This window comes from Phocoena sinus, chromosome 15, assembly GCF_008692025.1.
Source record: "Phocoena sinus isolate mPhoSin1 chromosome 15, mPhoSin1.pri, whole genome shotgun sequence".
NCBI classification, from domain to species: domain Eukaryota; kingdom Metazoa; phylum Chordata; class Mammalia; order Artiodactyla; family Phocoenidae; genus Phocoena; species Phocoena sinus.
The window spans coordinates 52,744,130-52,765,512 of NC_045777.1; the positions used below are offsets into that span (position 1 = coordinate 52,744,130).

General features: G+C 50.3%; 1 protein-coding gene across 1 annotated transcript in view; it reads right to left on the minus strand.

Moving 5' to 3' along the window:
• Nucleotides 1–435: 435 nt before the first annotated feature.
• The window catches only part of CREBBP (CREB binding protein), a 132,404-nt gene continuing 111,456 nt past the window's right edge, over nucleotides 436–21,383 (minus strand). Inside the window, exons 20-31 of the mRNA XM_032603817.1 lie at nucleotides 20,722–20,802; nucleotides 18,878–18,934; nucleotides 16,084–16,161; nucleotides 15,689–15,756; nucleotides 10,889–11,039; nucleotides 10,398–10,544; nucleotides 9,673–9,786; nucleotides 8,397–8,562; nucleotides 7,896–8,063; nucleotides 5,633–5,794; nucleotides 5,169–5,450; nucleotides 436–3,673 (exon numbers count right to left, since the gene is read on the minus strand). Coding sequence (XP_032459708.1) covers nucleotides 1,517–3,673; nucleotides 5,169–5,450; nucleotides 5,633–5,794; nucleotides 7,896–8,063; nucleotides 8,397–8,562; nucleotides 9,673–9,786; nucleotides 10,398–10,544; nucleotides 10,889–11,039; nucleotides 15,689–15,756; nucleotides 16,084–16,161; nucleotides 18,878–18,934; nucleotides 20,722–20,802 — 3,631 coding nt within the window. The 3' untranslated portion in view covers nucleotides 436–1,516. The remainder of the gene's footprint in view (nucleotides 3,674–5,168; nucleotides 5,451–5,632; nucleotides 5,795–7,895; nucleotides 8,064–8,396; nucleotides 8,563–9,672; nucleotides 9,787–10,397; nucleotides 10,545–10,888; nucleotides 11,040–15,688; nucleotides 15,757–16,083; nucleotides 16,162–18,877; nucleotides 18,935–20,721; nucleotides 20,803–21,383) is intronic.

Here is a 21,383-nt window from a genome sequence, read left to right on the forward strand (position 1 = left end):
TTGGAGAAGGCAGGGCTGGAGCTGCATCTGCCCAGCCCAGCGTCAGAGGCCGTGGCAGCATCCTCCCTCACTGAACCAGGATTTGGGGGCAGGCCTGGAACCCCCTCTAGCCCCCGGAACACCCTTTGCATCAATTCTGGGATTGGCATGTAGGAGCGGGGATGGGGTGGGGGTGGCTAAGACGGGGAGTGTGGACAGGCGACAAAGTGCTGTTTCAGGGCCACTTGTGTCCCCGGCTCTGGGTGAGGTTCTTCCATGAGCAGCAAAGGAGGGCCCTCCAGGCCTTGGCTGAGCCCAGCTGCCACCCCCACCCCCCGCCCCCGGCCACCAGGACCGCGGCCCCCACCTCTCCTCTGTGAGCAAACAATCAGAATCATGTCTTACAAAGAACAGACTCCAAAAATATATATAAATAAATAAAAACCTTAAACATTCTTACAGGGATCTTAAAGAACAGAATACATGTTAAAAACTTCAGTAATTTATATCAATTTTAAGCGGTACTTTATATACAATGGGGGAAAAAAACACATGCATAGTCCAAATACAATGTTGAAAACAGCATTTTCATAACAAAAGAGCTGGAACACGAAGTGTTAACACCATGTACATGAATTCAAGGACCACCCTTTTTGTCTGTTGCACACAGTTTATTTAACAATATGATATAAGAAATGAGTTGGTACTTTACCATTCTATACAGTGATTGAATCTTCTTGAATTTTCTTATTTATAGTAATTATAGCGCTTGCATGATTTACACTAGAATTGCTTTTCCTCATTTCAAGTTTCACATAGAAGAAAGAAAAGAATGCTTCTTCTCTATTAACATTAGCATGGTCTAAGAGAGTGATCATCCCTATTTTTTGTCTAAAACCAGTTTTATCAGAGAAACAAAGCAACAATTTCTACATCTGCAAGACAAGAGTTTGGCTTAAGCCAGTATGTATAGATAGATGTGTGTGTGGGTGTGTACGTGTGTGCGCTCAGGAGCCAATTCCTATCATCCAGGGGTAATACTTGGAGACGCCCACAGAGTTCACTATAGAAAAAATCTTCCCGCAACGTCAGAAAGTTATCGGGATACATTATAAGCTTGCATTATTTCAGGAATCAGTTTCTGAATATTATTTTTCTTCTCACTTTTAAACATAAATGTTTAAAGTCTTGAAAATACAAATAAAAAATATGAATATAATGAACTTGTTTTTCCCGTTAAAAAAAGGCATGAGTCACCAGCAATGACGACAAAAAGAATCCAAACAAAACCCCCCTCCCCCCAAAACAAAAAACAAAAAACGAAAAAAAAAAAAGAGAGAGACCAGATATTTAAATCAACTGGTTTTTAACAAAAAAATATATTCTTTGTATTGTTTCTTTAAACAGCAATCTACCCTTCCACGGCTTGGAAGTAGCAGTTCCATCTAGGAATAAAAAGAGCCCAGATGCCTGGATTTCAGTACAAAAGGTCCAAGAACATGAAAGGGAAAAAAAAACAAGTGATGCTCTCACAATGCTACAAACCCTCCACAAACTTTTCTAGGGTGTCTCCCGTGGTGTCGCCGACCAGGGACAGCTCATTGGACAACGCACTCCTGTTGGGGGTGTTCAGTTGGGGGAGCATTGCACTCTGTTCGGGGTTCCCCAAGTGTCCCTGATCTATGGAGCTGGCCATGGTGACTGCGAGTCCTGGGTGGGGGGAACCAGTCTGGGGCGAGACGTGGTGTGGTGAAGGCTGGGGCTGTATCCGTGGCGACGGGCTGGAATGTGGAGGCTGGGACTGGGGCCGTGGAGACTGGACAGGGGCCGGAGACCGCACCTGGCTACTGAGGGATGTGGCCATCTGCTGGCCGGGGAGGTGCGAGGCCTGCGGCTGTCCTGAGAGCATGTGCTGCTGGGGGCTCATGGGGTTCGGCTGGCCCGGGGACCCGATCTGCTGCTTCATCTGCTGCTGCTGCAAAATCCGCTGTTGCAGGGCCTGCTGGATGTTGGGCGCGCTGTCTGAGCCCAGCCCAGGCTGCCCCATCTGGCTGAGCTGTCCCATCTGGGCTGCCATCTGGCCCATGGAGCTGCCCTGGATGGGGAGGTGCTGCTGCATCCGCTGCTGCTGCATGGCTGCGGGGTAGCCTCCGGGTCCCTGAGGCTGCTGGAACTGGCCGTGCCCCGCCATGCCCCCGGCCATGCCGGCACTGCCCTGCTGCTGCTGCTGCTGCTGCTGCTGTTGCTGCTGTTGCTGCTGCTGCTGCTGCTGCAGGAGCTGCCTTCGCAGCATCTCTCTGTACTGTGGGTTCATACTTGCCATGCTGGGGTTGTGCCCCGGGTTCATGATGTTCAGGGCCTGGCCCTGGGGGTTCAGGCCGCCCATCGCCGGCTGCTGAGGAGGCACACCGGGCCGTGGCCCGCCGGCTTGCATGGCATTCAGGTTCTGCAGGCTGGGCTGCTGGTGCAGGCCGGGCTGGGGCTGCAGGCCGGGCTGGGGCTGCAGGCCAGGTTGGGGCTGCAGGCCGGGCTGACTGGCCACGTACTTGGCCGTGCGTTGTTTAATGAAAGCTGCCATCAGCTGAGGATTGGACTTGAGGATGTTGAGCACCTGCTGCTGCTGCTGTGGGGAGCTGGGGGACTTCAGGGTCCGAAGCAGGTCCTGCAGGGCGCCGGGCGAGATGCTCCGGGGCGGTTGCACGCTGGGCATCCGTGGCCCGGCCACGGCCGGCTGGGCCTGCATGGACATCACGGGTCTCGGCATGCCTGGCATCGGCTGCTGCTGGGGGATGGGCGCCTGCTGCCACTGCCCAGGTGGCAGGTTGGGCACGACAGGCCCGCTGACCTGGTTGGGTCGGGGCACGTTCAGGCCCACGGGGGCCATCTGGCTCACCGGGGTCACCATGCCCGTGCGCCCTGGGGGCATGCCGTTGTTGATGTTCACCCGGTACAGGTGCTGCTGCTGCTGGGCCTCCCGCTCGATCTGCCGGGCCGCCTCCACTGCCGCGGGTGGGGGCTGGGCGGGGGGCGGTGGGGCTGGCACCTGGTTGGTGGGCTTCCCGGTGGACACCGTTGTGGGGGGCTGAGTCCGGGCCACACTGGGGAAGCCGGCTGGTGACATGTTCACGGGCGAGGGCTGTGGCTGGGCGGGGGGCTGTGGCGTCTGGGGCGTGCTGGGCTGCTGTGTGGGGGTCCCGGGTGGTGCTGAGGTAGGGGAAGGTAGGCTCTGCTGAGGCACGTTGCGGGTGTTCATGGTGGCCATCCGCCGGCGCATGAGCTGGGCCTGCTGCAGGCGGTGCTGGATCTGCTGCTGGCGGAGCTTGTGTTTGATGTTGAGGCAGAAGGGCACGGGGCACTTGTTTTCTTGGCAGTGTTTGGCGTGGTAGCAGCAGAGGGCAATGAGCTGCTTGCACACTGGGCAGCCGCCGTTGGTCTTGCGCTTGCAACCCTTGGTGTGCTGCACCACCCGCTTCATCTTCTGGCAGGACGGCAGTGAGCAGTTGGCGTTGCGGCACTGACAGGCGTGCACCAGGGACTGGATGCAGCGCTGAATGCTCAGGCGCCGTGACTCCTGGGGGCTCTTGGACTGTGGCTCACCCTGGCTGCTGCCCTCGTCGTCCAGGCCCAGCCCCCACTTCACCATCTTGTGGGTGTGGCTCTTCGTGTTGTAGCAGTTGATGCAGAGGTCATAGTCCTGCGGGTGAGGACAAGGGACAAGCCAGCATCAGCACGCGGCCCTGACCACCAGCTCCCCCCCATCCCCACGAGGCTCACAGATGCCAAACATGTCTGCTCCCCAGAACCTTCACTCCCGGGAACACTCCACAGCCCAGAAATTCCAGAGACACCGGTCCACCTACTTGCCCTCTTCTGGGGGCCCCTCTGCTTTCTCCCAACCTGCTAGCTCGCAGCGTGTGTGGCTTCGTGAGCACCCTGAGGCTGGGGCCCCTACGCTCTGGGGCTGCTGCGGGTGCCCTTGGTGCATCCCCAGAGCTCTGCTGGGCAGCCGGTGGCGGGCACTGGGGCTGAGAGGCCTTAACCAGGAGGAAGGCCCTGGGCTTGCACCATGGCAACATAATGCCCCCTCCCCAGGTTTCTAAAAGCTGCACCTGGAGACGGAGACCACAAAGCACTAGATTTGGAGGATGAGCCCTGTGACCAGGACTGCTAACCTTCTCACAGCAAGGACGTGAAAATCCCCACAGTGGGAAGTAAGAGAGAGGACAAAAGGAAGCTGGAAAGAGTGGCAGAGAGACGAGGGCATTATAGAGGCCCCCTCTGCCCCCAGAGAGCACAGAGCTGCTGTTGTGGAGCACTCAACTATGGGGACTATCTAGGCGTTGACACCAGCAAGGTGAGGACTGGGCAGGAGAGGAGTCTGACTATCTGCGGGGGGAGGCAGAGCATGTGACATCCCGTGCGAGTGACCCGTCTGTGCCAGGGACAGGCCGAGTCCCCTGCAGAGGGGGTGCCAGTGTGGTCTGACCACGGGATCCACCAGGACAAGGGAAGAGGGGCTCAAGACCCCTGACCAAAGGGACCCAGCCTGACAACAGCAGGAAATCCCAACTTCTTGGCAAGCCTAGACTGGGAGCACCAGAAGAGGAACCAGTCAGAATCCCAATGGAACCAAAGCACTGCCGTGCTCTCTTCTCTCTGCCCTCCCACCCTGCACCAAGAGGCCTATGCGTGTGCCCGACACAGAGCTGGTGTTAACGAAACACAACAAATAAAATAACAAAGTGCCTTGTGATCATCTCCGCATCCTGAAAAGGTCAGCACAAATGTCTCCCAGGGAAGCTCACTGGCTTCCCTCCATCCCCTGAAGACCAGCTCCCCCCCACACCCCAGACACATGCCATTGGGACCAGGTTGGGACCAGGCTGCCTCGTGAGCAGACACCGGCTGCTTCTTGCCCTGGATGGCTGGCACTAAGCCCCATAACAGGCACAGGGCAGGAACCCCACCAACATCGAGAGAAACCCTCTCATTCGTGAACCCCAAAACACAATCTCAAAACCTACAGTGGACTAGTGGAGTGGACAGATGAGCATTCATCTGGTCATTTTCTCCCCAGAAAACGCCAACTGTCTAACAGTTGCCCTGAAATACACACGCACAGCCCGAGAGCGCCGTGGGCCTCACCAACTCTACCGGCAGCCCTGCGTGGGCAGGTGCCCCGCGCTCACCTCGCACACGGTGCAGTGCCAGCGCGTCTCCACGTGGTGCTTGCACTCATTGCAGGTGTAGACGAAGCGGTCCTGGCCCTGGGTGTGCAGCTCCACCAGCATGCACAGCGTGGACCACTTGGAGCGCCGCAGGGAGGAGAACTCCCAATGCTTGTCCCGGGCCAGCGTGAGGAAGGCGTCCCGCCCGTCCATGAGGTCACAGCTGAGCAGGGGGTCGGGGTCGACGATGGGGGGCAGCGTGTTGATGACAGGCCCAGCGTGGAGGTGGATCACAAAGAAGACCTGGGGGACAGCAGGGAGGAGCAGCGTCAGCCCCGCAGAGAGAAGGACCGAGCCGACTCCTGCTGTCCCCGGGGCTGAACTGCGTTGGTGACAAGCAGTGGTGACAAGCAGTGTGGTGTCGCCAAGCCAGGCCTCCTCCCCCTGCACTTGGTCCGCCCCCACCCCACCCCACCCACCCCCACCTCTTTGTGCTTCTCCATCGTGGCATAGAGCTTCTGGGACAAGTCGTTGGACACGTTGGGCATGCTGGGCTTTTTCTTGTTGGCTCGGCTGATGCTGCTTTTATTCTTGTTGGTTTTCTTGTTGTTCTTTTTCTTGGCGTTCTTGCTGTCGCCCTGGCTGCCCTGCAATAAGACTCAGAGCTGTCGGCCCTGCCTAGCATCCTGCTCCAATGTCCAGCAGGGAGGCCACCAGTTCCTGATGCGGGGGCTCCAGGGAGCTGGGGCTGAGGCAGGAGACCGCCGAGCAGACCCCTACCTGCCTGCGCAGGCCGTGTGAGTGGCTGTCAACACTGCTGCCTTCAGAGGAAACCGCTAAGGGGAAGGAGATGAGTATGGAAGCAGGGACCGGACTTGGCCAGGACCGAATGGGTACAGTGGTGACAAACATAAAGCAAGCACTGCCTGTGCCACAACAGCCGCACATCACGTGGAGGCTGGAGGGAAGAACACACCTGGGATGCTAGTTGGATCTAACCACTGAGGGGGTGGAAGCCGTTTCTCCTGGTCCTATGTTTTCTTCTACTGGCTGGAGGCAGGCACTCCTCCTCGACGGGCACACAGCCAGGGCTGTGTCCCCCTCAGAGCCCCTCTGTGGCAGCTCGGCCGGCAGCACAGACTCTCCTCCCAGCACCCCCTGAGGCTTGGATGCCAGTGCTGACTCAGGCCACCTCCTGTGCCTGGGTGTCCGTCCGGCAGAGGCAGAGGAACCTGGGTTCATTAATCGGCTGTGGTCTTTCTCCCACAGGCACTCCAAGTTTCCACTGAAATCCAGCCACCCTTCCAGGTCAGCTTGAGGGAGGGACCTGCCGGCATCTCTCCAGTCCCTGAGGAGCAGCATCTCCAGCCCTAAATCACCCAATGTTCCAGGGCATGACAGGTCTTGCCTCCAGAGAGGTCCAGCAAAAGGCAGGCAGAGAACGATGACCACAGCCCTCGACCTCTCCTCGGGACCCACCTGTGACATGAGTACTTGTCACATCCTCACCCACGCTTTCTCCATTTTGGAAGGGGCTAGGGATGCTGTCTTGCAAAAAGGACACACCCTAAAGCACATGCTGCCTGGCATGAAGCAGCCATGCATACATTCCACCCTAGACCCCTGGCTCTGGATGCTGGCTCCACATGCAGCCCCAAGCCCTCCTGGGGGCCCCAGGCCTGCACGGGTGGTAACAGGCATCTCGAGATTAACACATCTGCAGCCAATTCTTGACTTCTTCCCCCAAGTGTGCTCTCCCTTCCTTCTCCCCTTCAGGGAGACGCAGCAACACTGACTCAATTCTAAGGCCCCAGACTCAGCAGGCAGCCTCGATCCAGGATCTTCCTCATACACCACAAAGATGCGCCCTAAGTTCTGAGGTTGTTACTCTCAAAACACATCATATGCTGCTCACTGCCGACAGCTACGAATCCAACTAAACCACCATCATCTCTTACTTGAACATGTGAAACACAGCACACTCGCTCCCGACTCGGACTCTGACACCCTCCTCCTTCTGCTGGAGGCTCCTCCGCCTGGATCTTCTGGGTTCCTCTCACCAGTCAGTCTCTGCTCAGATGCCACCTCCCCAGACAGGCCCTCCCAAAGGTGCTGCATCTGCCCTCTTCCCTCGTGTCTGTTCTACACCATCTCAGCATGCACCACACACTAGGACACACACCCCTTGAGGGCAGGGATGGAGACCTCTTTAGTTCCCACTGCACCCCTCAGGATGGTGCCCGCACATGGCAGGGGCTCAGTGACCAGAGTGAGTGCACAGACGCATGAACACCCAGTGAAGAGTGGGGGACAGTTACAACAAGGAGAGTGAATGAGGCCTGGCAAACAAGTCTCCTCCTCAAGTCATTTCTAAGGTGAATTGACTGGTTCCTGATCATGACACCCGTCTCCATCTCTATCTCTGGCACCTCTTCTGGGCTCCCTGGCAGGGTGCCTTCCTCTCTCATCTTGCTGTGTCTCAGCCCCGCTGTCCTGCCCAGAGATGCCAGAGCAAGCCCCTCTGTCCACCTAGTAGGTGATGTGTATCCAGTTCGTCCAGCACCCAGTGTGGGCTGTGCCCCCAGGCCCAGGCCTGCCCTGTGGTGGGCGGTAACACGGTGAGGTTATGTATGAAAACGCCACCACAGACAAAGGAGGCCATGTCTTGAGAAACGAGCAGCCCACACTAACTCCCTGACCTGCTGGAGCGCAGCCTTTAGCACATGCGCTGGGACCCTTGGGCTTTACCTCCGGGGTCTCACTGGCCGCGGTGCTCTCCTCCTTCTTCCTCTCTTCTTCCTCCTGTTCCAGCTCCTTAATGCTCTCCTCCAACACGTTAGGCCAGAAGTCACCCTCGAAATAGGGCAGTTCCTTGGCACTGGTGAGCCTGTCTTCAGTTGCTTGTTTGAAAATGTCCTGGAAAGTGAACAAGCACAGCAGTGAGACGAGGGGGGCTGGGCAACACTCTGGGGAGCGGGCTTGGGGCCATGACATGGAGAGGGGACCGCACACTCCTGAGGCACATGGTTTCACAAGATCTGCCACCACTTCTCTTGGACTGCCGACTGCAAATCTTGACAGACAGCAGAGAAGTTGCTTCTTAGTTTGTGATTTTAAAAAATTAAAATTTTTGCTTTCCAATAATCATAAGTAGATATAATTCTAACACATGTGAGCACAGAGGGAGACACGTGAAGATGTGGGGGTCAGTGGTGAGGAGCCCCTCCCCTGCCCCCGCGGTGTGGGCACCTTATAGTCATGGATGATGCGCTCGGCAAAGGCCTTGTCCAGCATCTTCTTGTACCACTCCTGCAGGCGCTTTGGCTTGGGGATTTTTTGATCTGGGGGGTGGCAATGGAAGATGTAGTCGTCTCCTTCACTTGGGGGACAGGCCCAGATGTGTCCTGTTACATACCTGCAGGACATACACACAATTCAGACGGAAGCAGTGAGCGAAATCATCCCTGCCTTTGAGGAGTAACAGCTGAGGAACACGGACCAAGGCAAGGACAGAAATAACTATGAAGAAAAACAACAAAAAAGAAATTACAAAATGCTTCTGGCAGAACATGTGCGAGGCCTAAGAGAGGTTCCAAACCATTGTGCTGGGGAAGGGGGTTAGGGTAAAGCCAAATCTCTACAGAGTGCAAACGCAGGCTGGAAATTGGCCCAACGGTACCTCCCTCTTCGGTGTGCATGTCAGGCAGGGGCTAAGGCTGCAAGGGAACCTATGACACAGGAGAGAGCCTGGAAAGACGGCAACGCCTCAGGCGTATCAGACGGCTTGTCCCCAGGGTGGATGCACTGAATTTCCTATCTACTTTCTCCTGCACATTGGAAAGGAAGTTGAGTATTTCTTTCTAAGGGGTTAAAAACAAAATAGATCTCATTCATTCTGCTCAAGACACTTCAATCAAACATCTCTTTTCCAAATTTGGGAAAGAAATGTGATCTAGAATGTAAGAAGAGAGACAGGAAAAGAAGTCAGACACAAGAGACCACATCTGGTAGGATTCCGCTTCTATGAACCATCCAGAAAAGGCACATTTATGGAGTCAAAAAGGAGATTAGTAGTCACTGGGGGCAGGGGTCCAAAAGGGATGAACAGCAAATGGGTGCAGGGATCGTAACAGGGGTTGGGGGGATGAGAATGTTCTGAAACTGATTTACCGTGACAGCTGCATTACTTGGTAAAGTTACTAAAAATCACTGAATGTACACCTGAAGTAGGTGAATTGTATGATACATAAAATATGCCTCAATAAAGTTTTAAAAAAACAGACTAGAATGTGAGAAAAACACAGGAGGCAGGGAAAGCACATGAGCTGTGCTGGGAGCCCCAGACCCAAGTGGCCCAACAGAGCATCTGGCTGGAAGGGTGCTTTGGAGACCCCTGAATCCATTTAAGGACATCAAAATAGAAACACAAAAAACCTTAAGAAATACTTGTGTTATTTCACAAAATACACAGTGAAAATTAAAAATGGAGTTTTTAATAGTTCTGAATAATTTGAATTAAACTCACCCCAATTTCTTCACGTACTCTAAATATCCAATAAGGATCTCATGGTAAACAGCTGTTCGGAGGCATCTGGGTCGGAAGAAATGAATACTGTCCAGATAAGATATGTACACACGCCTGGGGGGCAGGGTGAGAAAGAAATTAATTGAAAGTTCAGGTTATCTCCCAAACTTGAAACCAAACACCAGCATCTAAAAAAAGCTCCAGAAATAAATTCTGTTTTGATAGCATTTACACTGGCCACAAACAGGACATAAGAAATCTGCCATCAACAAGCTCTGCTACCAATCAATAAAATAGAATTCAATTTCATCACTGAACTAAGAAGCAATGCCATCACTCACCATGGGGAACCGTGGAGAGATCAGGGCAAATTAGGAAAAGCCACTTCTAATTCCTTCTCACCCAGATTCTTGACTGAACATAAAATAACTCTCAGGAGAGGTGTGACATTTTCATAGGTGAAGAGAAGCCTGGCCTGTGCAGCAGTCCCCACCCCCTTCTCCATAGGTTTACCTGCCCCAGGTAAGACGGGCAACAGCAAGACCAAGATCAAAACCCATGTGTGCTTACAAAACAAAGCACTCTACAGTCATCAAAACTCTTCACTTCCCACTGGCTTAGCAGAAAACAAACTAACGAAACTAACTAGTAGTTCTCTAAGATGTTTAGAGCCTAGGTCGCTAGCACAACACGTGACACGCACCCCAAAGGAGCTAGAGGATTACCTTGTGTTTGGAGGGGGGCAATCAGAGCCATACTCTTGGACATGCATCCCAAAGAAGCACACGTCCACCCCATCAATTTCCTCAAAGGCAAAGAGTGCTTTGGTTCGATACGGGAAAGATTCAGACATTTCCCCAGAATCCACAAACCTGAAATAAGAGAGCCTGATGTTTGCATGCATCACTACCATTTACAAAATGCTTTACAGACGAGACCTGCTGCCGTAAACCCGCTCAGTGCAGAGAAGCTGGAGGCGAGGTCGCCCCTTCTGACCACTGGCCCAGGCAGCTCGGAGTCTTGACCCCATTCTTTGTGACACTGCTTCACTCAGAAAGGAATTCCACTTCCCCTGATGAATGTGGGATACTGACAGAAGGGTGGCTACATGCTAACTAATGAAAAGCTTTCAAATTATGCAAACTCTAAAGCTTTGCCAGAAAGCTAGGCTCTGGTTAACCACATGGGGTGCCCACTGGAACGTCTGCACACAAACCGTGACTTCATCCCGGGCTTGACTTCCACCGTCTTGTCTGAGCTGGCCACTACGCGGACAAACACCTCCCCGGCTTCAGGATGATTCTGTCGCCGCAAAAACTTGTTGACTCGGTCTTCCAAGTGGTTTCCCAACCGTGTGGTCTGCAGTCCTGCAAAGTCCAGCACAAGCAGATGAGAGGACTTCGGGGGGGTTGAGGTCACAGAATCCACCTCTTTCAGTGTAGTCTGGTATTTTAAGGTGTAACATTCTCCAAATACAGAAGGGATCTAATGTGTCCTATGAGGTAATAAGCATTTTATAAAAGAAAGGTGGACCCTGGAATCTCAGGCATTCCACGCACTGAAAACTGCTGTCAAATGCCCAATATTTCCATCTTTTTCTAACTGTAAGGGGCAGAAGAGACACAAAGGTGGACCCAAATCTGAAGGAAGATGGGCTCTGGGGTGAAGCAGGGGAGCAGGCACGAGGGAGCCGCCCTGGGTCCACCCTGCCTCCTGCCCCACATGCCCAGCCCCTAGTGAGACAGAGATCTGGCCCTGGCTGCGCCCACACAGCTGTGCCCCAAGGCTGGAAGAACTTGAAGAACTCTTTTTTTTTTTTTTGCGGTACGTGGGCCTCTCACTGTTGCGGAGCACAGGCTCCGGACGCGCAGGCTCAGCCGCTCCGCGGCATGTGGGATCTTCCCAGACCGGGGCACGAACCCGTGTCCCCTGCATCGGCAGGCAGACTCTCAACCACTGCGCCACCAGGGAAGCCCCTTGAAGAACTCTTAACAGAAATGGGGAGCCTGCCACTGCTTTCCATGGACGGCAGGGCTGGCACAGCCTCAGAGACAGGATGGCACAAATGCCCCTTCCTGCCCAGCTCTGATGAGAGTCCTGGTGCAGAGTCTGAGACAGCTAAGCTAGCAGGCAGCCAAGGGCTACCTCACTCTGTGAGCATTCCAATACTGGGCGGCAAGGGACACTGTTCCAGGACGCAGACCTGCCCAGCACCATTGCTGGTGGGCTCCTCTGCCCTGCCCCTCTGTACCCTCCCTCTCCCAGGGACGGGCCAGGAGTTACACAGCATATAAATACACATACAGTCATAGTACAGAAAAACTCTGTGCATATGGGGATAAAAGACTAGACAGGAAAGCTGCAAAAGGTTAACAGTGACTACAGATGATAGGATTTTAGAAGATTCCCTACTGAGGTTAAGAAATATCTGCAAAATTTAGGCTTTTAAAATTTAGTTTCTCTGCAATAAACATACCAATGGTGGAGTTTTTTGGGCATATAAATTATACCTCAATAAAAGTGATTAAAAAAAATTACAATGGCAAGGAAATAAAGACCCCATTAAAAAATAAAAACTTTAAAAGCTATAAAAATGAGCGGAAGTAGAATTGTTTCACACTCTGATACACGTGCACACTTTCCACAGCTGTTTAGTTATGCTCTGGATCCCCTTATTTCAACCTCCCACAGCTGAGATAACCATCCTGAGAAAAAGAGAATTAGGTGCAAAGGACTTACGACCATCTCATCTATTCTTTGTGAAGCCCAGAAGAAAATTCTCATGTTCTCGCCCCCCTGTACTCCCGCCCATGCCGCTGCTGAGCAAGTTTTGTCCCCTTATGAGGTGGCTTCCAATCCAGAAAGAGAGGACACAGCTAAGAAGGGAGCTCCCCCTTCCCTTGTGAAACTATGATTACACACACTATGATTTTCACATAATGAATAGGAGTAAACCTTCAAAATTAGGTCTTTACATTTTCCCCCCAAATTACCTGTACTAAAAATAGTTTATGAATTTTTTTTTTTATATAGCAGGTTCTTATTAGTTATCTATTTTACACATATTAGTGTGTATATGTCAATCCCAATCTCCCAATTCATCCCCCCCCCCACCGCTTTCCCCCCTTGATGGACGTCCATACGTTTTTCTCTACATCTGTGTCTCTATTTCTGCCCTGCAAACCTGTTCATCTGTACCATTTTTCTAGGTTCCACATATATGCGTTAATATACGGTATTTATTTTTCTGACTTACTTCACTCTGAAAATAGTTATTTTATTTTTTTAAATACATTTATTTATTTTTGGCTGAGTTGGGTCTTCATTGCTGCACGCAGGCTTTCTCTACTTGTGGCGAGCAGAGGCTACTCTTTGTTGCGGTGTGTGGGCTTCTCACTGTTGTGGCTTCTCTTGTTGCAGAGCACAGGCTCTAGGTGGACAGGCTTTGGTAGTTGTGGCTCGCAGGCTCTAGGGCGCAGGCTCAGTAGTTGTGGCGCATGGGCTTAGTTGCTCCGCGGCATGTGGGATCTTCCCAGACCAGGGCTCGATCCCGTGTCCCCTGCATTGGCAGGTGGATCCTTAACCACTGTGCCACCAGGGAAGCCCAAAATACAGTTTTTAAATGAGACAATTATGACGGTCTGGTCACAAGCACCAAACTGAACGCCGTGAAGAGGGCTGGAGAGGTGCTCTGCTATGTCCCCTGAGAGAAGAGCCATGGGCTTTACACACAGGACGGCACAGTGAAAAACCTGGAGAGCAGCCAGCACGTGCTCAGAGACTCAGTACTGGGGAAAGAAGGGCTGTTCTCATGCTGCGGTGCCATGTGGAGGTGTCCTCCAGACCAGCAAGTTCAGGCACTGAGGGCAGGCATTTCTGCAACAGCCCCTCCCACTGGACAGGAGGGCCCAGGCCACCCTCACTGTGATGGTGCCTCGGGCTTCCCACAGGGTGGCCACGTGCTTTGGTTTAGGTTCCCGTTTCCACTCCCCACAGCCCATCGTGCTGCAGCGGACAGCCCTGTACATGCCTTTAGGCACACGAGCAAATATCTTTGTAGGAGACATGCGTCAAGGTGGAACTGCTGAGTCTAAAAATGGACATTTTAAATTGTACCCCACCATGTATACTTTTGGCCACGGTGCATGATGGGAGCCTTATATTTCCCTTTATGTGATCAAATCCTTCAGTCTTTTGCTTTCTGACCTCTGGGCTCTATCTTTTTTAGGAAGGTTTTTCATAACTGAACACAGTAAAAACACTCTCTTTCTCTGACCTCCAAAGCATTTGCAGTTGTTACTTTTCGCCCCTTTAGCCACCCGAGCTGCGTTGTGCATGTGGCGTATAATGGGGAGGTGGTTTTGGGTGGATAGTCAGTTGTTTAGTATCACTCTCTGACCAGCAGCTGGAAGATATTTTCAACGCAGTCGTCCCTCCACACCCACAGGGCACTGGTTCCAGGAACCCCTCAGACACCAGAATCCAAGGATGCTGAAGGTCCTGACATACAGTGGTGCAGTACAGAAGGCCCTCTGTACCCACAGGTCCCACATGCGTGGACAAGGAGGGCCCACTGCACTAAGTCAGGGCAAATGAGGCAATCTCTCTTTTGTGACCGACAGACACTTGCAGAGATGATGCAAATCAAAAACCCAGGGGAGACACACCACCTCTAAGGTCCTTTTCTATAAGTGAAGGTTCTACATCTTTGAAGCTCATTTGCCAAACGTCCACATATCCCTCTCCACCATTCTCTGGACACTAGGGGAGGGTGGGGGCTGGGCCAGCTCTCAGGTTCTCCTACCCACCCCCCCACCTCTACCCCTCTCTCTTCTGGCCGCAACTGCTCTTCTCTTGAAGCCTAGCTCTCCTGGCAATTTCTGTTTTGGTCACCAAAGCTCTGGCCCAGGAGATTGATTCTAAGTAGTTGACTGCTTTAGTGACATCACTCAGAATGGATCCTTTAAAGTAGGGGTTCTCACCTGCATGCCCCCAACCCAGGACACCTGGTAATGTATGAAGACATTTCTGACAGCCACCATTCATGGGGGGGTGGGGCAGGGAGTGTTACCAGCATTTAGTGGGCAGCAGCCTGCTGCTAGAATTCTGATTAAGTACAAGACAGCCCCCATAACAAAGATGTTTCTGGCCCAAATGTCAGTATACATCAGAAACCCTGATCTAAAGAGAAATATTATAATAGCTGGTGAATTCATCAATATTTCAAAAGATTTTATAAGAGTGAGTTTAAGTGATAGGATAACTGTGGATTTTGGTAATGACACAGTTTGAACGTGAATTAACGCTGACTTGGAAGGCTTCAGAGGGGCTTCTTCCTTGCCTGCCACCCTTCCCTCCTGCCCACGGACCTCTCCCTCCATCCCATCTCTCTTCTACTCCAGCTCCTCAGGTGGCCCGGCTCTTTCTGGGGAGCCCTAAGCGGTGTGCTAGTTGCCTGTCCTACTGGAGAGAAGTGAGAGCAGCAGCCGAGTTGACAAAGACGACACACTGTACACTTCTGAAAAGTGTCATCTCTAAAAAAGTGAAGACTACCTATGAAAAGTTACTCCTATAGCAACAGGGCGCTCTCTCTGCTCCTCGCAGACACCAGCAGCCGCTCCCAATGCGGCAGTGACACACCCAACCAGCCCTCGTGCAGACCAGGCTCCTGCCAGTCCTGGTGATGTTGGCTGATTCCCAGAGGGCCCCAGAGGGTCACTCTTCACAACAGCATGGCCCACACCTACTGATGGGCAAACAGCCGCCCCCGCAGGTGCCCAGGGCTGAGCGTGCCCAGGATGTGTGTGTGTTATTTCTAAGCTACTTGAGAAGGATCTGCTGACAGATTTTCTCTCTCAGAATTCACAAAGTTTACTGTATGTGTTTCAGATGAAAGTTTCTAAACTTTCATCTAAAGCACAGACTGATCATAAAGTTGACTTTCATATAAAGATCAAGGCAAATGATTCTCTTCAAGGGTAAGACAAAAAAATAAAAAAACCCTTCCACAACTTACTCTTAGCACTGAATTTGTTTTCTTTACGAGTTCTGCCCGTTTTCTTCAAGCAGTTGTCACACACAAAGCTGCAAAAAAAATAATGGGTGTGATCAGATTATATAAAACAGTATATGTTGCCAAACCAGTGAAATGCAGCATTAAAATACTTCGCTGGCAATTAAAATCGCATCATTATACAAAAGTGAAGAGGCAGACTGCTTTGATTCTACAATTCCCAAAGCAGGCAAACACTTAAGACTTAAATTTAGAACAAACTGCCATCCATCTAATTGCCAGATTCTTGCTGACAACAATGAATGAAATGCAGTAGCAGCCAGCATCCTCCCTTCTACTCTGTGCATAACTGCTTTCCCTTTCCCAAGATCACAGGAAATCACCAGGAAATTACTCACCCTGAAGGCCAAATGATATCATAGTGGAGAACACAAATCTGATGCATCTTCCGGCCACACTCCTTGCAATCAACGAAACTAGAAGACAAAGAAAGTGCACTGTGACACACGGAGCCACATACATAATGGAGCTTCTACAGAGCCTGGGTGGTGTGCTCACACCTCATCCCCTTGATGACTTCAAGAATCTGCAGCATTAATGCATCTCTTGACTAATTGAGCCGTATTTTAAAAAATGCATCAGTATGATATTTTCTATAGGAAAGACTGACTTTCTCCCTTTCTTTGTACAAATGCTTCTTTCCTCTCTTCTCCCAATCTGCTTTGCAACCGGAAGTGAACATTTATTTCTAAAAATTGTTATGACGAAGGCCTATTTTACAGGTCAGTATTTCTGATATTACTACAGATTTTCAAGACCAGTGCTTGCTCTAGATGACTGCACATACCTAAATGGACTTAAATAAAAGAGAACAATACTGTCAGTGTTACAAACCCTTGTTCTTAAGCCCAGGTGCAGGAAACGTCTGCTGAGTCAGTTACAAGGGTGGGAAATGACGGCCTTTCTTAAAGTAAACACTAGAGAAGTTGGGATGCACCATGCCACCTGCCCTCTGCACAGCTTCCGCCATAGCTCACCTGGGCCCTGTCACCTCACCTAGGAAACTTAATCGCCAACATGCTTGAAGGTCAAAACCTATTTTTTCACCCACGCCCTTAAAGCCACCACAACTTATACCCTGTGGAAGGCTGAGGGGCTAGAAAGTACCACATTTCTCCAAACGGTCCTGGGTCCCGGCTCTTCCTATCATGCTAGATGCCGGTCCCCATAACCTGACGCCTGCTCTCACTACTGCTGCTCGAGTCCCCGGCCCCTGACCATCCTACTGCCCTTGCTGAGCAAGCCTTCCACCACAGATCGAGCCCAATCCAGCTTCTCTGTCCCTGCTCTGTCAGAGGAGAAAAGGACACACACAGGCAGACTGTGCAGAATGGCAGTGACCCTCACCGGCCATCCTCAGTACTCTCTGCTGTCCTGCCCCAGCTGCTGCCCTTCCCAGCACACACAGGAGGGAATCCAGCACCCTCTGCCCCCTTGTCCTATGGGGCTCCATCCACACTCCCTACATGCCCTGCACTTGAGCTCACCTGCAGTGCTGCTGAACATCCCATGTCCTTTCATGTCTTTGTGTCTAGAATGCTCTGCCCACCACCCCCAATACCTGCTTCCAAATGAGTGTCACCTTCTCCACTGGGCCAGGGTCCCCCACTCTGGACTACCTTACTGCCTCCTGCTGCCTATGCTACGATCCGTCTGTCCTACTGGAAGACAAACGGCTGGAGGACAGACCCCCTTTATCCATCTGTGTCTTCCCCACTGCCTGGCAACTACTGCTTCAATGTAAAGTATTCTGAAATTGAAAAGTGAGTATAGTAACTAACATAACATTGTAAATACTCCAGTATAAAACAAGACTTTGGGGGGACTTCCCTGGTTGCTCAGTGGTTAAAACTCTGCACTCCCAATGCAGGGGGCCTGGGTTCAATCCCTGGTCAGGAAACTAGATCCCACACGCATGCCGCAACTAAGAGTTTGCATGCCACAAATAAGGAGCCCACAAGCTGCAACTAAGGAGTCCACTTGCTGCAACTAAGGAGTCCGTGAGCCACAAACTAAGGAGACCACCTGCCACAACTAAGACCCAGCATGACTAAACAAACAAATAAATATTTAAAAAATAAATAAATAAAATTAAAAAAACTGAATATAAATCACAGGGAAACAGGAAAACTGTCAGGGAGGACACAATGTGAACAGGGAGACGGCTACTCAGGACAAACAATCCACTGACACTAGAGACTAAAGAGACAGGGAGCAGCCTCCTCATGCACCAGGCACTTTGCTAAGTAATCAACATGCTCCCCCCGCAACCTGGGCACAGCTGGCAGGAGAGACTAAGTCAGCTCTCAATGGGAAGTGGAGTCTGTGTCTTCCGTTGGAAGCTGGGAAGTTGAGCCAAGGGAGGGGAGAACCTGTTTCTCAGCTCTGGATGCACCACAGCCACATTTACCAAACTCCCAACAGTGCTGGAGCCTGTGCTCACCAAGCAACCCTGGACGGGCGTTCACCACAGTGACAGAACAAAATGGGCATCTCCACACACTGGGGTGCCTTCAGGACTCAGCTTTGGGTACCGGGGAGGAGCCACCACATGGAAGGAGCTCTGAGGCCTCTTTAAGGGGTTATTACAAAGCAAAATTTACATACTGAGTATTCTCACTGATCACTGGAAGAAAGGAAATTATCTGACAATGACCTTTGAAAATATACCATACCAAAGATGGTGACAAGAACATACAACACTGGGCTTCTCATTATTTATTTTTAAAAAGTGGTTTCTCAGAGTTTTTCTTTCTGAAATTTCCCTTTAAATGATACTAGCACCCCTCCACCAAATATTCCTACCTTTAGTCTCTAAAGATTCACATTAAATGGCTTCTTAAAGACAACGATGATGAAGTTATTACAGAGATTCTAACAGAGCCAAAACATCCATCTAATCTTACATTAAAGGGTGTTAAAATTCAGTAGCTGGACAGCATGCTAAAGAGACATACATCTTTTGTGTGAGTTAAAACAGAATCCACATCTGAAATAACTTCACACAAAAAATTCCACCCATGGTAATATATTTATTTCCAGTGTCTTCTCCCACAGCCCAACAATAAGGAGGAACTTTCCTCATCTGAAACTAAAACCTAAAAGTCAGAAAGAAAATAGCTGTATACTCACGGTTCAGGATCTAAGGTATCATTTTTCTTCTTTTCAAACTGATCCTTTGAAATTGTCCTTGTATTTTTGGGGAGGGGGGAAAGGAAAAAAGTTAATTAACTAAATTTATCTGTTGAATATAAACTATAGGGTCTCTGGGATATTATTCTGTAACTAGTTCTTCACATAAAAAGTAAAATGATGGTCAGCTGAAATCTCAAGTAGATGTAATAATGGCATGAACAGACAACATTTAATTCTATAGAAAGCACTACCTTTTATTTTTCTCTGCCTTACTTGGAATATTTCCTCCAAACTATCATCAGCACTTATTACAAGATTTAATTTAAGGCTAGTCAAAATACAGTGGCAAAATTATGTTGAGATTCAAACCTGTTAATTTCCAATCAAATCTATATGGTGAATGACTGCTGAATTTGACCAACACTGGTATTTTCAATTCTTCTAATTACAATATTCCTTCATTGACACAAGTCAGCATGTACTTGGGGATATTTTACTTCTTCTTAAAGAGCTGAGTATTTCATTTTGTGGTATTTTTATTAGTGTATATGTGAATTACTTGATTCACAAAATTATACAATCCAATTATTAATCACATAATTGGACTAAAGAATTAAATTGACAAGGGATAGAAAAATTGAATATGTAGAATTTCTGTCATTTTGGTTTATGTATCTTACAGGCGGGTATGGTTTGTTGTGCGATTGAATAAAGTAAACTTGAATTGCAGAGTAAGTGTCCAACAGTGCTAGAAACTGCTTCAGTGGGAAGCCTTTTTGCCTTTGGGGGGACAATCACACAGTAGACTCCCCAGAGTGGCAGGAATCATGGCAGAGTCGGGAGAAAAGAAAGACCACAAAACGCTGGCAGTCCTAGGCAGCTATGGTGGCTGGCAGGTTTTTAGGTATCTCAAGCATGTAAATGAGTTGACCATCCAATCTGTGGATTTGCTTTTGCTTCTTTTTTTTGTGGTACGTGGGCCTCTCACCGTTGTGGCCTCTCCCGCTGTGGAGCACAGGCTCCGGACGCGCAGGCTCAGCGGCCATGGCTCACAGGCACAGCTGCTCCGTGGCATGTGGGATCTTCCCGGACTGGGGCACGAACCCGTGTCCCCTACATTGGCAGGCGGACTCTCAACCACTGCGCCACCAGGGAAGCCCTGCTTTTGCTTTTTTCTCACCACATTCTGGCCATTTGCCTACTCAAAAGTAACTCCATCAGAGGATAAGCATCAGGGAGGAAATGGTGAACTCAGTGAGGGAATGAATGAACTAACTCATGCCTGTCCATGCTGGAGCTGTGAGCAAGAGTCCAACCTCCAGAGAGGAAGGAGATACAGGTACTCACTGGGGTCTCACCACCTGGGTTCTGTTACCTCTGCAACTTAAAGGACAGAGGTTTCAGTGGAAGATCAACTAAATGCTACAGATGGGGTATACACACAAGAGTCATTTTTGCTACTGCCAGTTAGTTCTGTGACAAGGGTTACCTGGTTTCTTAGGTGTAACTGAAAATTTACAATCTTCCCAAATGGAAGCTGACAGCCACTAGGAAAAAGCAAGTGTTCTAGAAGAAGAGATAGAGCATGGTCAAGAGAGACCACTGCACTGCAGTGGGGGCTACAGCATCACGGTCTCAAGCAGAGGGAAGAATGTGCAAGTGGCGCTGGGATTCAGCTACAACAGCTACATTGTAAAATATGAATGTGGGTATAAGTAATATGAAAAATACACTATAGAAAAGTCACAGTGGGTGGCAGTGGTGCTTCCCTTTTAATCACATATGAGAACAAACCAACAATTCAGAGTCACCCCCGGGAGAAATGACAGGATGGTACTTACGTCTGGGGTTGTGAAGGGTCGTCACCCAGGGTAACATTCTCCCCCTGGATCTCTGTGAAACACTTCTCACAGAAATGATACCTGTCAGCAAGAAGGCCATACTTGGGTGAACTGGTCCATCATAACACACAGCCACCCAAGCAACGAAGCCACCAATCAGAGCAGGGCAGATCACCACGACGAAGGGGGGGCGTTGTTGGTTGATTGATGGGTCAGTGAGGACAATGAAAGGAACAGGGGCAGGTGGGGAAGGGCAGGATTAGAGAACAGGGAAGGGAACAAATAGCACAGACATAAAGGTAAGACACAAACACCAAGACAACACAGAGCAGAAAGCCAAGGCAAAGCATTGATTAGCATTCGGTCTCATTGCACACATCCCAGGCCATCATCACTAACAACGGGTTCGTCCAGCTCCAAGATGCAAATGTTTTCAAGGAGTTGTTAATACTAGAATTGCAAGGAGCCTAATTTTAGGAGTTTGGATTTTGTTATTACTTAGAGAAAACCAGATATAACTACAGGTTTTGAGATGGAAAAAATTTACTTTGAATAAAACAGTCTGACAAAAGGCCTTAAAAAAGCAATTTAAATTGAAATAGCTTTTTTTCAAAATGGAAAATTTATGCTTGACAGCAATTCATAGATTTTATTTCCGGTAT